The sequence below is a fragment of the Bemisia tabaci genome, chromosome 9, assembly GCF_918797505.1.
Source record: "Bemisia tabaci chromosome 9, PGI_BMITA_v3".
NCBI classification, from domain to species: Eukaryota; Metazoa; Arthropoda; class Insecta; order Hemiptera; family Aleyrodidae; genus Bemisia; species Bemisia tabaci.
In genome coordinates this window covers 22,229,976-22,246,813 of record NC_092801.1, presented here as the reverse complement: position 1 = coordinate 22,246,813, position 16,838 = coordinate 22,229,976, and the positions used below count along the sequence as shown (strand labels likewise).

Sequence of the window (16,838 nt, the reverse complement as noted above, 5' to 3'; positions counted from 1 at the left end):
ACCAAGAAAAAACTGGGATCAAAGAGAACCCTGAATTCTTGGTAATTTTACCCTTTTCTTAGTAAATACACCGAAATTTTTTTTCAGTGTATGATATTTGAAACTTGGTAAGGAAAAAAAGAAACGAAGGACAAAAGAAGGAAAAAACAAAAAAAAAAACTTATAGGTCCCAGGTAGACCACTAGAAAAAAAAGTAATATATTTGAGGTATTTCCCTGTTTATGATTGATTTTTTAAGACGTTCGGAGGAGGGACCGAGAATTTTTTAAGACAATAATTTTTAAATTTAAAAAAAAAAATGACAACAGAACAGTTTTGGTCCTTTGATTAAATTTTTCTACTTTTAGGTATACGTGCGTTTACTTTTTTCATAAATAAAGTGCATTTCCGAAGTTGATAAAAATACTGTCGCTGAAAAGCATCGAGCTTTTGTCTGCTATATATCATTAGCTTTTGAACTGTGGAATAATACTAATTTAACGCTTATCAATCAAACCATAACAATATTGGAGACAATGAAAACTGGATTCTCCCTTGTTTTTGACTAACTAGCTCTTAGACTGAGCGTAACACAGGCATTAGAGACAGACTCCCTGCAAGAACAACAAAAGGCTCAACTGCATATCTTTCGCAGATGTCTACGTTCATGATAAGATCAAGGAAATAGGAGTCTTTTAAGACGAAGAGCTTTACTTCAACTTAAAGTAAAAAAGCTGGTGATTATCTCTAGATTCCTCCCACAATTGAAACGAAATCGTGCAACACGGACACAGTACATACCTCCGCAAGAATGATGAAGATTTCATTTGACCCGCAGGTCAAATGTTTTTATCGTGGAGCAGTCAAGCCTCTGTTTGCGCATCTCTTGATAAGAGCTGGATTTTTTCTGCTTAATATATCACACCGAGATCTTCAAAAACCGGCGTGAGCTGTTACTTCATCGTCATATACAACAATCCGATTCCATCAGTCGCATTTGTCAAGCTACCGCGGTGCAGTTCTGTTAATCTTGGATCGAAACGTCAACAATCATTTTGCGTTTAACGTTTCCTCAGCAATAACATTAATCGGAATTCGTGTAAATCTCGTTCTACGAACCTTTTCTTGCGAATTTTCGGCAATACAGCCTCTAATAATAATAAACCGCGTGTTTTACCGGAACGCATGGCTGTACCGTTGTGTTTCCTCTCACGGAAATCATCCTCATACTCTCATCATCCTCGGGATCCGTTTAAAAATCAGTGACTGACGCACAAACTTTTCGGTTCCATCTCCGTCAACCGCGGTTGATATGAAAAGGACGATTCGATTAATTCTGTGTTGCAATTTAACTGTTTTGACTCGCATTATACCAAAAAATCTTTAGCAGGAGGCTATTTTCTTCTAGAACGTACATTTAAATGTGTCTCACGAATTGTATCCGAAGTTTTTGTGTCCGTTGAAAATAATCGTGGCTCCTGACCAAACCACGGAATAAATCATCGATCGCACAAGACCTACCCTGTGAATTTCAGTCCATCGCGTAACGCGATTTGCGGTTAGCTCAATTGAAGGCGCTTCACGAAACACATTTTTCTAGAAAGTGAATTCAAGAACGCAAAAAATCTTTAGCAGGAGGCTATTTTCTTCTACAACGTACATTTAAATGTGTCTCACGAATTGTATCCGAAGTTTTTGTGCCCATTGAAAATAATCGTGACTCCTAACCAAACCACGGAATAAATCACCGATCGCACAAGACCTCCCTTGTGTATTGTGATTTCATCAGTCCATCGCTTCATCATTTCAGTCCATTGCGTAACGCGTTTTGCAGTTAGCTCAATTGAAGGCGCTTCACGAAACACATTTTTCCAGAGAGTGAATTCAAGAACGCAAAAAATCTTTAGCAGGAGGCTATTTTCTTCTATAACGTACATTTAAATGTGTCTCACAAATTGTATTCGAAGTTTTTGTGTCCATTGAAAATAATCGTGGCTCCTAGCCAAACCACGAAATAAATCAACGATCGCACAAGACCTTCCCTGTGAATTTCAGTCCATCGCGTAGCGCGTTTTGCAGTTAGTTCAATTGAAGGCGCTTCACGAAACGCATTTCACGATGGAAATCGATCAGTTTGAAGAGTGTGCGAAAAGCGCCCTGGTCTGTGCCATCCACGAAGGCAAACTATCAGATGTCCAGGGACTCCTCCCGCTGGCGAACCTCTCGAAGCAAGAGGAGTTCTACTGCCTGTTCAACTCCTTATTCTACGACCACGACGACATCACGAGCCTCTTCCTGAGGAACGGGTTCGAGTTCGTCAACCCGGAGAGGAGGTCCTGTCCCTCCGTCTTCCGGCTCACCGTCTTCAACCCCAACATCGAGCTCATCGACATGCTCCTCAAGAACCCACCCCAAAACGACGAGAACATCGACGAGCCCCAGATCTCCCCCCTCCTCCTCCTGGCCTTCCGCGGCGGGGCCAACAAGAGATTCGTCTCCTTCTTCGAGTCGCTCCTCTGCAAGCCTGATGCCGATCTCGGCTATCTCCTCGATTCACCTCTTTTGCCCCCTTCATTTCCTGCCGGTAGGCAACCGGCGTTGACCCTGGGGACCTTCCTGGAATACAGCTCCGCCGTGATGAGGCTCTCGGACTTCTCGTCGCTGTTGTACCTGGCGTTCAGCAGGGGGAATGAGCGGATCGTGAAGCTGCTTCTGAGCCGGATCGTGGCCGATGACCTAGTGGATCTCCTGGAGACGATACTGACGGAATCTGCGTTCGACGAGTGGCGGCCTGAGCTATTTCGGGTGAGTAAATTGATGGATATCAAAATGGATTAAATGGATCGCATTCAGCAAAAAGGAATCAGCGAGATTACAGTGCTGTAGAAATGTTGCTTATTCATGATAATCTAAAAAATCTCCCAGAATAGCAAATAGTTTTGACTTTCCATCAAAAAAAGTGTTAATTTTGAAAATAATAGTGTGAATTTTAATACTGTATACATATTAAGTGTACTTTTAAAAGAAAAAGAGAAGTTGGACGATTTTGAAAACACTGTAATCGCGCTGGCTCCTTTTTGCTAAATGCAATCCAAATCGATCGCTTTTATCGGGAAGGAACCAAGTCACATCCATTATTGCGAAATTTAACTGGGCGGTTTAATTTTTCAAGAGAGAACGTTCGTGCGGATACCTTAGAAAATGTCAAGGAATTCGCTTCGTACTATGGAGAAAAATCACTGAAATTTGCACAAAAATCTGCACAACCGTTTTCATTTGAAAATTTAGATTGCCCGCAATTAAATTTGGCAATAGCTGATGTGATTTGTTTAACTCGATTCAAATCGTAGAGTTGTACCAGGGGTTTTCTCCCTCCCTGCTTAAGTAGAATTTGTCGACGGAAAAATCGCAATATTTTGAAATTGAGTCGCTTTTATACGATTTTTCGGTGATAAAATCGCTCGGATCAACAACATCTGAACGATCATCTTCAATTTTGTCGGAATTTTATCTCCATATAGTCGAAATTTTAAGTCGATTTACCACAATTTTTGTTCGATAATATTGCGATAAATTGTTGTCGATAAAATCGCGATTATATTGGAAATTTATGCAATGAAATCGCAATTTTTTATCCTATATTATTGCAATAAATCAACGTCAACAAAATCACAATACATTCTCCAATCAAATCGCAACTTACCGCGATCACTATACTAGGGTGGTAGATACGTGCTTCCGCTACCAAAAAGCGTTATGCGCCTTCATACAGTCGCTTCGTGGCGAAGAAAGGTGAGTTATAACTCGAAAAGTTGAGGAAGGCGGGCTCAGGCTCATCTAGAGATCGTTCCTATGCCAATAGCCAATAAATTCCAGGAATCAGATTGGTAGATTTCTAGATGTAGCCATGCATTACAAGAAATGAACATTTGAAGAATCAGACAGCTTATGTATGTATAAATAGATAGAAATAACGGTAGAAAACACTCTACAATAACGAGACAATTATATTTCGACGATAAATCTATGAAACCACGTATCTCGGTTTGCGACGTTGCAAATCTCCTCTCACGTTCCACGTATTAGAGATGACTAATCAACGTAACTGTACCAAATTTTTTGTGATTTTTCTTCGCGATTCAAAGAATTTTCTATACATATTTTGTATGGAAATGCCTCGTAAGTTTTTTTGTTATTATTTATTTTTCTTAAAAAGAAGAATTGAAAATTCAGAGACATTGAAACTAAGGAGCGTGTTTTTACAGTTTGGCTGTTTATTTGGAAAACATATGCTCGTCAATCAAAAGTCGGGAAAACTCTCGTAGGATTGAATGTCAAATTCTGCCGGCCGCTGAGTAGGGAGTGGATTCTTCATTATTTCAATTCAGTTAATTTATTTTTCCATAATACCGCCTAATTATTTGGTTTTCATGAGGATTCCTCCGTTTCGGAATTTGACTCAAATTGTTGGGTGCGGTAATCAAACTGCAAAAAATGAACGATGTCTCTCTGGCTGTCGATTTTCAATGTCAACTTATCCTACGTCACGTGCTTGATATCTATTTTACTCGTTCAATAGGTCACTCTATCACCCGCAAAGGTTCAACTATATTAAATAGTTGCAACTGTATGTGTTTAAAAGAGTGACGCAGTCACCTAAAGAAAAGACATATTTGACAGGTGTACAGACGAGTAATATTGTGAGTATAGCAGACGATGGCATACTAAAGAGTCTGGAAAAAAGAAACTATTTGACATTGCATTTCCACAGTAATTTATTACTGGGTCAGGGCTGGGTCCACACCATTTTGCGGGGAAAACAAAGCCAACAAGTTTCAAAAATTTCTATATAATTCAAAAGTTTTGAGGTCTATTGAGTATTGGTACAAAACTGGGGGAGGGGTGGTTCAGCTCATGCAGGTAGCTTGTATTGGAATATCAAGATGAGATCACGCTAAGCCAAGATATCAATATCATTTTGGGTCTTTTTACACCTCATTAGTAAATCACAGTGAACCCAACTTAGCAACCCTCAAAATCCAAGACGGCATCGAAAAGCCATCATGCATTTGACGTTACACGTGGCACAAAAGTGTGATCCTCGCGCCATTTACTGTCGCTGCTGAGCAATTCTCGTGATTACATTTCATTTAGCCACGGTTCGTGGCGCCACGCAACAAAAATTGTTGCGTTTAGCCACAAGTCATAGGTGCTGTGTGGCTAAATGAAACATTCAAAATGAGTGTGGCTAAATGCAACAAATTTTGTTGCGTGGCGCCACGCAACAAAAATTGTTGCATTTAGCCACAGATTAGTGAGATAGATTTGAGTTGACTCATGAATACTAAGGGTAATCTTCTAGGCGAAGCATATTAGATTAGGTAAATTTAGACAGCCACAATTCAACATATTGTTAGCGAGGCCCACGTCGCGTCGCATCGGACCTGACCTAACCCAACCTAACCTAACCTAACCTAACCTAACCTAACCTAACATAACCTAACCTAACATAACCTAACATAACCTAACCTAACCTAACCTCAGGTGGATTAGGCCCTGTGGCGCTGGGCCCGGATTTTTTCATGCGCTACTGAGCGACGCGGGCCTCGCTACCCGAAGCGCGCCCGTAATTCAGGCGATAGGCAATCGTGAGTTGTGGCGCTCGGCCCTGTGGCGCTGGGCCCGGATTTTTTCATGCGCTGGTGCGTGGTGCCACGCTCGAAAGTTTATCAAAGTTGGTTGGGCAGTTTTTTACGAAAGTCAAAGATGAGCGGAAAGTCAACTGTAAGCAGAACTTTGTGGCAGGTTGCACCAGAACTTAAGCAGTTTTAAACATAAGGGAAATTTGAGGATTTTGCAGGGGTGTGGCGCCACACTCTGTGGCGCTGTGCTCGAATTTTAGCCGAGATCCGAGCGTGGCGCCAAGATCTGTGGCTCATTGCACCGTAGCCCTGTTGGCTGCGGTGCAATGAGCCACAGATAACTCAGATCACACATAACTTCTGTGGCTAAATGCAACATTTTTTGTTGCGTGGCGCCACGCAACAAAATTTGTTGCATTTAGCCACACTAATTTTGAATGTTTCATTTAGCCACACGGCACCTATAACTTGTGGCTAAACGCAACAATTTTTGTTGCGTGGCGCCACGAGCCGTGGCTAAATGAACAGATACCAATTCTCGTAATACAAAACAGGGAAAACCCGAAAAAGCTGCAAGCTGCTTGAGCTGAGCACCCTCTCCCCTGAGAGAGTACTAACTCTTTAGAGCTCAAAAGTTTTGCCTCTAATTGAACTTTTTGCCTATGTTTTCCCCGCGAAATGGTGTGGACCCAGAGGCGGATTTCCCACAAGGTAGACCTAGGTAGCTGCCTAGAGGCGCGAAGTTTTGAGGGGCGCAAAATTTTGAGACACGTGCATGCTTTTTTAAGGGTTTTAGAATTGAAATCGGTAAAAAAATTTAAGGACGAAGATAGAGGCGCGCGAAAAGACGAATATCTATGAATCTGTCCTTGTCTACTGATAAGGTCCGCGCCCCCTCTGCATTGCTTCGTCTCTTCGTCTCTTCGTCTCTTCGTCTTTTCTCGTCTTGTTTGCGTGTCTCGTCTTGATGTCGCGCCTTTGCTTTTTATTTTTTTCAACTTTTGTCGCCTTTGTTTAATTTTGCTATGTTTTAATTCCCTATACCTTTTGATTAGTATGATAGCACAAGAGGCTTTTGAGCCCCCAAATTTTTCTCTGAAATAACCAAAAAGTAGCTTTAAATTGCATTAATCAAATACCCGATTGCAAAAAATTTGCGGGGAGGACCCCCGGCCCCCCCTTGGCTGGGAAATGCCCCCCCCCCCGACCCCCCACGCGGTCGTCCGTTCTACGAGGGGCGCGACTGTGAGATTTGCCTATGGGAGCGCTAGAAAGGTAAATCCGTCCCTGTGTGTGGACCCAGCATCATTTCCCCACATTTTTACATACAGTTCGGGCCATTTCCTAGTGTTTTTTCTTATACATATGATGCATTTCTGATTGCAGATAATTTTGGAATACGGCTCAACGGACATGCGAATAGTCCCGGAGAACCACGTGCGGGCCCTCTTCGAGAACCTGAACAGGTGCACAGTCCACTTCCCCCACGTCCACCTCATCAGCAACTGCATCATGGGCCGCATGTTCAACGAGCGGGGCACCAGCACCACCGAGGTCCTCATCCAGCACGCCATCAAGATGAAGGTGGCCGGATTCTACCGCCAGCAGCTCGTCATGGTCCTCTTCCACGACCCGGAAATGGTCACCGACTTCCGGCGGAAGTGCGAGAACGAACTGGCGGACATGCGCCGAGAGTGCGTCGGCGACTCCGGCGCCACGTACTTTGACGTCCTGACGACGGATCTCAACCGGTTGGCGCTCCTGGCCGCCAATGACAGGATCGCCCGGATCCTAACCTCCAATTACGTCCAAGAGAGGTTCCCGATCTACGGGGGTATGCTGCGGTACCAGTTTGAGAAGGGTATGGTCAGAAACGAGTTACTCAAAGAGAGTATCGATACATGTTACTCTTCGTTTAGTTACTTCGCCAATCTACCGTATGAGCTTGTTGAGACGATTTTAGGCTATGTTGATAATACCGCATTGCGGGTGCTTGTTTATCCTCGCGAAGCCGGCAAGCAAAACGTTTTTCTAACGAAGAACCACCAATTCTCTGCGAAATTCAGCTAGTTTTGCGTGTTCCTATGGGTATTTACGGGTAGAGTAACTATGTAGGGAGAGTCCGAACATGTTAAATTATGGAGCTCTAAGGGCCCAAAAGAGCAGCCAACCTTTGCAAACGAAAAATGTCACCACCGATCTATAGTATCAAACCAAAATGGCCAAGAATGTTCATAAATGAGCGTTCTTCCACAAAAATGGACGTACTTATGCTAAAAGGAACTATGTGCATAGATTTTGCGTAAGACATAGTTCCTTTTGGCATAAAATACGTTCAAATGGGTAAATTTATGCCAAAACTAAGTCAAGTGCGTGCTTAAATAATGACGGATCGTAACAATTGTAATAATAAATCACTGTGGATAATTTGAATTCATAGGTTGTCTGCCCTTTTGAGCCCTAAGAACTCCATTACCTAACCTCAGGATTACCAACATGTCCGTACTATCCCTATAAAGGTACTCTACTTAGGCCGGTTAAAAAATACGTTACGTTAAATAATTTTAGATCTTTCCGCCCTGCCCTCCGTTCTTGTAACGCTCTTTTGACCTTCGTCTCGATCCTTTTACACGTAAGAGTAAAAGTATGTAACGCTCTTCTCGATCCATCCTTCCCCTTAGAGTGTTACGTATTTTATTAACGGCCCCTTAAGTGTGTAATATACGTCTGTAAATATCTTTGTACAAAGTTTAATCAGTTTAAGCACCAATGTAACCACCGGTCTATATTATCATGCTAAATCTACGCGATTAGCGTCTGCAGTGTCTTGTGTTAGAGTAAAATGCAATTTATCCGATGCAATCATGCTGTATAAGAGATCGTACGGATTGCAAATAAATGTTAAGTGTCATTATCAATTCCACCAGACCACAGGCTTAAATGAAAATAGCTGAACCAAGTAATTTAGGGGATATTCAACATCAAACGCTAGATTTGTGATAGGTATCAGACTTTTTTCATTGTATTCCTGGTAAAAATGGTAAGTACGAGGTCAAAAGCACTTGCCTACAGGGCCGGATTTACCAACTTGCCGCCCATGGGCCGCCTGTATTTTGCCGCCCCTTTATCATTCGTTTTGAAACATCAATAAAAACCATTAAGTGAACGTGCCATAGGGAGAGGGGTGCATTAGAACCGTTCATTCTTGTTGGACACATTATTTGCGAAAACCTTGTCAACACTACTAGCAAAAGTTAAGTTCCGTATACCTATCTCTGTGTGGACGAGGCCTTCCATTTGAAGAAATGAACAAAAAAAATTATGAAAGAACAAACATAAATGTGATTTAATAATTTTAACTTCCTCCGCCGCGCCGCGCTGACCGCAATGGGTTTGGCGCAATGCGTGAGGTATTCATGCAGTCCTGTATGGCGCTATGCGTTTCACGCCGACCGCGCGCGCTGTTGACCGCACTGTGTTTGACGCAATGCGTAAAGTATTCGTGCAGTCTTGTAGGCGCTGATACGTGTCACATGCCGACCGCCGCGCCGAGGGTTTCTCCTTTTCATCTTAAGTCCTCGTCATCATTGCTCTCAGCGCCGCGCCGTTCCAGGCTAAATTGCGTGTTTGGTTTCTCTCCTAACTCGACTAATTAAAGAAAGACGACAAAATTAGAACTTACTATACTCTCAGGAAATGAGAGATTTTGTCACATTTTCTCGTCTGTAATTTTTTTTTCTGAAACCGATTTTTCTTTATACCTATATTTAAAAAAGTTGCAAAATTTGCCGCCCCCTAAATTTTTCCGCCATGGGCCGCGGCCCATGTGGCTATCCCCTAGATCCGGCCCTGCTTGCCTATGGAACGAATAAACACAATTTGGAATAAGGAACTACATACTATTTCTGGCCCATTTTAGAAACAACGTATGTGTCATTCCTTTACCTATGTAGATAAGTGCTTTTATGGATAAACCAGAAATAGTATTTCATGACTGCATGTAAAATGCGGTCATAATTTAAAAACTGAAGGCACTGAGGTCGATGTTTTTTATTTGTTTTACCTGGAGAAAAATGCCGCCGACCTGACACTTGCCATTTTTACCAAAGTGCTAAGTTGCGGTTTGAACGTAATTTCAAGCATGAGTAAGTTACGACAGGCACATGCCACTTGCTTTAACTGTACGTTGAAATTTCATTTGAAAGCAGTGAAAAAGTACTTCAAGGTCGATATGAGCAACCGCGATGATGCAAAGAAAAAGTAATATCTGTATTACCTAACCCACGCAGTGTGTACACTATTCAGTCACTGATCGCCTGAAAGGTTGAAAAGATCATTCGAGACCTTTCTGTCATTTCCTCTATCTTTAAAGCCGAGGGTTATCTCAAAAAATACCCGTTTTTTTCGAAAAATTTCATTTCCTCAAATTCAATACATCGGTGTCTTATTCCAGGTTTCATTACTTCATTTAATTAACAACTTTGCGATTGCTACGCAGTTTAATTTCAAGTTGATTTCCTCTTATCAGTCTTGATCTCATTCGTCCTCAATGAAACATATGTAATTAATAATTAATTGTAAATAAAATGATATAATCTGTTAGATAAATAATTGATCTCCACTCAGATTTAAGTACATGACGTAGGTCTATGGATTTTTCATCGATAGGAGAAGGAAACAAGTACAATTTTGGAATGTTTGAATCACAGCTGATCAATGTCCCAATCAAACCACCATTTGCATTTAAGTGCGAGTAATTAAACGTTGTTTCCTTAAGTATAAATGTGCTTAAATACAAGAAAAATTGGTTGTTTATAGATCCTTGTTTCGAGTGTCTGATCCTCAGATTGAACTCACAAATTTCAAATTCTGGCATTTACTCCGTACAAAACCATACCCTACATCATTCCTCATATCTTCATTCCTGTTTTAAAGGAGCTTAAACTGATGTTGTGTAAATTATTACTTTCGTGCGATTAATTTTTTAATGTCGATTTTTTTACACGTTTTTATAAGTATTAAATAAACTGTGTCTCGATATATACTTGCTCCGTCCTTTTATTATCCCCCTATATGCATTCATTTACTTAAATACTTGTTTCAAACTCAAAACTCATCCCAAGATGCAGCTTAATGAAGACCATACACTGCTAGGCGATGGAAAAACGCCTTATGAACCCTCAGACCTTGCCAAATTTACTTCGATAAATGAGGCATGAGGATGTAGGGACTATTACCTGACAAACGCCGAGGCTGTGGCCCCAGGGGAAATACACTGAAAAAAAAATCTCGATGTATTCACCAAGAAAAGGGTAAAATTACCAAGAATTCAGGGTTCTATTTGATCCCAGTTTTTTCTTGGTAAAATTAGCATTTATGGAATTGGTAATTTTACCGAGAAATCACGGTAAAATTATTGACTTTCTCGGTAATTTTACTGATCCCCGGTAAAAACGCCAATATTTTTTATCGACTGTGGTAGAATTACCGATATAAAATGGAAAAGTTACCGGGAATTGATTACTAATAAAAGTGGTATTCTTACCTGAAAAAAAAAACAGTAAAAATACCGGTTTTTAGGTAAGCTTACTAGTCTGTCTTGGTAAAATTACCAATAAGTGGTAAAAAAAGTGAGATGGTAAAGATACCAACGGACCTTGGTAAAAACGCCGAGAATTTTTTTTCAGTGTAAGTATCGGGGCAGTACCAAAACACCGGGGCAGGTAACATGTTATAAGTACCTTCAGTTTCAGCTACATACAACCTCTTTCCAAATTTTAGAAAAAATCATCCTTTTTTCTCAATTTTGGTGGCAGTTTTACAGGGCCGATGAAAATCGGCCAGACTTAAATTGAGGAACTTGATGGACAAGGCGCAAAAGTGCAGTTTTTGCTTTTAGCAGGAATACGTCTTTAAAGTTCCGAAAGTACATGGATCCTTAAGGTGGGAAGAAAGTTCAAACTGACTTTTTGATGCTTAAAAATTGGAATTTGCATGGGAGCAAATTTTTCATTAAGACTATATTTTTACTTAAAATCATTAATGTCTCAATGTTTTTCAAAAACTGCACTTTTGCGCCCTGTCCTCCAAGCCCCTGAATTCTGAACTCTTTCTTCGACTTGAGATTGCAATATTTTTAAGGCCAGGATGAACTTAGTGCTGAAAGTTATGGGGGTGACCAACTTTTTGAGTTTTGGTCCATAATTATCTTCAAAATTCAGAAAAAAGTGATTTTCCTCCAAAAGTTTGGCAGATCACAGTATTTTGGGAGAAAAATTTACATGAGGAAAAAGACCTTTTTCTACCCGTAAGAACTAGTCCTCTAGTGTGGCAGCTTAAACCACGCACAGCACAGTGCGACAAAAATAGGGGCATAATTTTGCAATTAAATGCAATAAAATTGCAATATCTTCATACTTATGTCAATGAATGCCAATTTTAGACTATCGGTAAAATAATTTCCCTGTGTACGAAAGATAGGCAATTGTCAATACAAGAAAAATTCAACTTCATAGCAATAAATTCCAATACGAGAATCCCCCTTAATAAGTGAACGAACAACATACACAACACTCGAATAAAATAACAATAATTTTACCATGTAACTGCTATTTGCCGCGACCTGTACTGCCGCCGTGCTAAGGAAGAACGCCGTATGAACATTCGAGAGTTGCCAAATTTCCCTTGATAAAACATGTATTTATGACAAAATTCATGCATATTTTCTCCTTGAAATTTTCAGATATTTTAGATTAAATTACGTACAAAATTGTCAGAAAATTTTGGAAAATAATATTTGCAATTTTCCTAGTAATTCGTTTTTTATCAGAGGAAATTTGGCAATTTTACGGCGTTCTTCCTTAGCACGGCAGTATATTATGTATGTCAAGGTACGCGGATTGTTTTTTATTTGGACCGCGTTTAGCAGAAAGGAACCAAGCCACATGAGCTACGCCAAATTCATCTGGACAGTTTAATTTTTTACAAGAGAACATTTGTGCGGATTCCTTTGAAAATTTTAAGGAATTTGCTTCGTACCATGCAGAAAATTCACTGAAGTTTGCACAAAAATCCTCACCACCGTTTTCATGTAAAAAATTAAATTGCCCAAATCAAATTTGGATCGCATTTAGCAAGAAGGAGCCAGCGCTACTACAGCGTTGTAGTAACGTTGCTTCTCCATATTATTAAAAATCTCCCAGAATAGCAAATAGTTTTTGCTTCTCACCAAAAAAATGTTAATTATAAAGGAAAATAATTGTGTAAATTTTAATACTGTACAGAATACAATATGTTGAGTATTTTTTTAAAGAAAGACGTTGCATGCTTTTGAAAACACTGTAATCGCGCTGGTTCCTTTTTGCTAATGCATCCATTGGCAATCGCTGATGTGGCTTGGTTCCTCTCTATTTTATGTGGTTTCCTTTTTCAGTTTAAAATGTACCTACGCCTACGTGACCAAAATCACTCGGTCCTAGGAGCACCGCACTTTTCTTTGCGTTATCGTCGATGGAAGAATCGAGAAGGCAAAGAGACGCGCTTAGAGATCAATATAGAATGCGTACTGCACGAGTCAATCACCGAATCAGTCTGTTTTGGCGTGATAGTCTTTGCATGCGAGCAATGCTCATTATTTCGTCCAGCCTCAATGCATGCTCACTTACATAATCCGGCAAAAATGATGGCAAAGGTTATCGCCGATCTCAATTAGCTTGGAACGCATCGGAGAAAGGGAAATTTGCGATTGCGTAAGCGTTGAATAATCTGGCGTGGGGAGTGCCTCTGTACGTTTAGTTAAGAGTAATAACAAACAACAATTCCCGGTTTGTTTGTTTATTCTATATTTTTATTTTTTCATCAATAAAAAGCGGAGAGAGTTCGGGAAGAAAGGGATACCCCAGAGCAGTGCTCCCATTTCCCGGAAGTAGTTCGGAAGTTCGTATTTTGATCTAAAGTTCCTGAAAATGTCAAGGAAAAATATTCATAAATTTCCTCCAAAATAAACATTTCATCGAAGGAAACTTGGCAACTCTCGAATTTTCATACGGCTTTTTCCATAGCACTGCAGAATAGTTCACCTCATCGGCACAATAAGGTACGCTGGAATCAAGGTACAGAATAAGAGAAAGAAGCAAAGTGCACTTAGTAAGTGTCGAATGCGCAAACATTGTACAAATTTAATTTTAACCGCTGGATGCAACTATTCGGGCTTAATGGATGTGCGTGTTGCATACGCACGGGAGTGAAGGCGTTTTGGATGCCCGGGCACTCACCACTTCACCTGTGGCCGTCGTCACATACAGTGGAACGAGTCAATTCGAAAGGTCGGACAAAATGCGGTAACTGTAAAAGGTTATAACTCCGTTAATACAAAGTGTTGATGATCTAAAAAAAAATGGTTTCATTGGTTTTCTCACGAAAGTTTCCACAAGAAACACCCCATAGAATTTAAAATGTGACGAAATAAACATTAGAATTTACAATTTTTGTTCAAAAATTCATGTCCGACTTGTTCCAAAGAATCGTTCCAGTGAGCGGCGGTGCCAACGCAACGGCGAGTTCTACTGTGATATTTCCTAGGTACGAATAGTGGCAAATGAAATGTGTTCGACTCTTGCAGCAATCCCATTTTGGCTTTAGGTTGGAATTTTTGCTGCACTTGACATTTCCAGCTTCCATGCACTCTTCCTTGTGGAATCTTTCCATATTTAGTACGCAAAAGGTTACTTATTACCTACTCTGCCGTGCTGAGGATAAACGCTGTATGATCCATCAGACGTTGCCAAATTCTCTTTGAAAAAACACGAAATTCCTGGTAAACCTAGGATTATTTTCCTTCCAACTCTTTAAATGATTTTATTCACAATTTCACCTACAGCCCCTGAAAATTTCAAGGACAAATATTCACATTTTTCCTCAAAAATTCAAATTTCATCGAAGAAAATTTGGCAACTCTCGAATGTTCATACGGCGTTCTTCCTTAGCACGGCAGTGCTCCGGAATTTACCGCGTGGCATTTTTCGCCTATACGTTCACGCAAACACGCACCGCGGAAACCGACTTAACTTGTTGCATCATTCGACGGAGGTAAATCACGTGAAAAGTTCATCGTCTGAGCTGCTCGTCAGATATTCTCGTGTTCAGCATATTTAACGCTGATTGTGAGCCTCACTATGACGTGTTTCTCCAGAGAAATTCTCAACGATCCCGACGCGAAATGTTGAGCGGAATTTGACCTCTTCCTTGTCTCTGATTCAGCGAGGAAACGTCTTCCTGCGGCACGCAGTGGATTGAGCTAATAGAAGAGGTGGGACATGGAATTGTTGGCTACAGTTTTGAATTTTAAAGTTTAGTTTGTCACAAATTCAATTTCAATGGGAGTTTCTGCAGTGCTGCCATCTCCCGAATTAATCCCGAAATTCGGAACTTTTCCCGGAATCTTCTGAATCCCCGAAATTTTCAGCTATTTTCGGGATTTCCTCGAAATTTGCGGTTTTTCGCCAGTTCGACCATTTATTTGATCAAATTTAGGGACTTTTAGATCAAATTTGACGATCTTCGGAACTAAATCCGGGCGTATTTCGGAATTTTCCCCCTAAACTTTTGAAAAAATCGGAATTTTTCTCGGAGATTTGGCAAATCGGAATATGTTTCCAGAGATCGGAATTATTTCGAGAATCTTTTGATAAAATAAAATGGCAGCACTGTGTTTCTGAGAGAGAATTTCACGAAAAAACCAATGAAATCACTCTTGAACTCTTTTGTTTCATATTTTTGAAAATATGAGCTTTCAAAGTTTCCAGATTTTTTTCCGAAGTCGCCTATTGACTTGGTCCTGTGCGCGGCTGTAAAATTTCCGCTACTTTTCTTTGTAAAATTTCATTGAAGGAGTTTCTCGAGCAAATTTTTCAAGATTCCGATTTTTTTTCGATCGATACGTGTTGAACCCATAGTATTTCCTCGCATTTTAAACATAAGCCCAGCCGGGAAAATGGTCTTTACGGAGGGGGGGGGGGTATAGACAAGAACCCATTTTTCTAAACGAGGGTCTAGTTTTTTCAAGCGGCTGTATACATATGATCACAACCTTTCTGGAGGGAGGGGAGGCACTAACCGTTCGGAAAACGCAGGTGGCAGCTCACCCAAAGCTCACCTTTCCCGAGACCCCCTTGGCTTCGCCTATGTTTCTGGGAAAGTATCACAGATGTCATGCAACCTCGCCTCATTATGGATCGTATTCGATAGTGGTTCGATATATCGTTTGGTTAAAAACAATAGAGCATAACCTCAAACAAAAATTTAAAGATTTACGTTGGAAAAGCTGAAAATGAGAAAATTCCTCACGATCTCACTCATCATTGCCATTTTGTACTCATAAGTGTCAGAAATCTATCACAAAGAACCCGTTCCCTCAGATTACTCAATTGACTTTTGAGATACTTCCCAGCTCAGACCCATGTAGCATTTCTCAACGGAAAAATCGATATATAATGCGATTTTATCGGCGATAAAAGTGCCAGGATCATCAACATCTGAGTGATTATCCTCGATCTTATCCCGATAAAATTGCGCTTTTATCGCCCAAAAATTTATCGCGATATTTTCGGGAAAAAATCGCGATAAATGGCGATTTATTCTCGATTTTATCGACGAAAATTGATCACGATTTTATCAAACCAAAAATTGCGATGTGTAGCGATTAATCGCCATATATCGCAATTTTCAATGCGATAATATCTCGATGTATTGCCACCGATATAATCGCGATAACCAACGAATAAAAACGATATTCATCGCGCGATCACTGCCACTTGGGGAGGGGGTCCGGGAAAATTTTTGAAATTTAAAGTCTATTTGGATGCATTTTGAGGCTTCCGTAACGCAGATTGTCCATCAATTTCTGCGGAAAAACTAAGTTCCTTTTTTAACTTTCAGCCTAAAATACCGTCGAATTGTTGCATTCAACACATTTGGAAAATTTTAGAAATTTTAACTCTATTTGAACGCATTTTGAAAGTTCAAGCTTCCTCTTTTCTTGTCTTTTCTTATTTTCTATCTCTTCTTTTCTTCATTCTCTTCCTCCTTCTTCTGCTTTCGGGGGGTGGGGGTGGGGGGGGGGGCTTGAACACCACAAGGCAACTCCCCTCCCCCCGGCTAAGTGCCTGAGTATGGATGTAGGAGAGATCATCGAAAAATCCCATAGGTCTGAGAGTTTTA

General features: G+C 40.5%; 1 protein-coding gene across 1 annotated transcript; it reads left to right on the top strand.

Annotated features, from left to right (window-relative positions):
* The first annotated feature begins 890 nt into the window (after positions 1 to 890).
* Positions 891 to 10,659, top strand: LOC109034722 (uncharacterized). The gene is made up of 2 exons (XM_019048007.2): positions 891 to 2,784; positions 7,008 to 10,659. The coding sequence occupies exons 1-2, from the start codon at positions 2,098 to 2,100 to the stop codon at positions 7,689 to 7,691; spliced, it is 1,371 nt and encodes a 456-aa protein (XP_018903552.2). The 5' UTR covers positions 891 to 2,097; the 3' UTR covers positions 7,692 to 10,659.
* Positions 10,660 to 16,838: the final 6,179 nt, after the last annotated feature.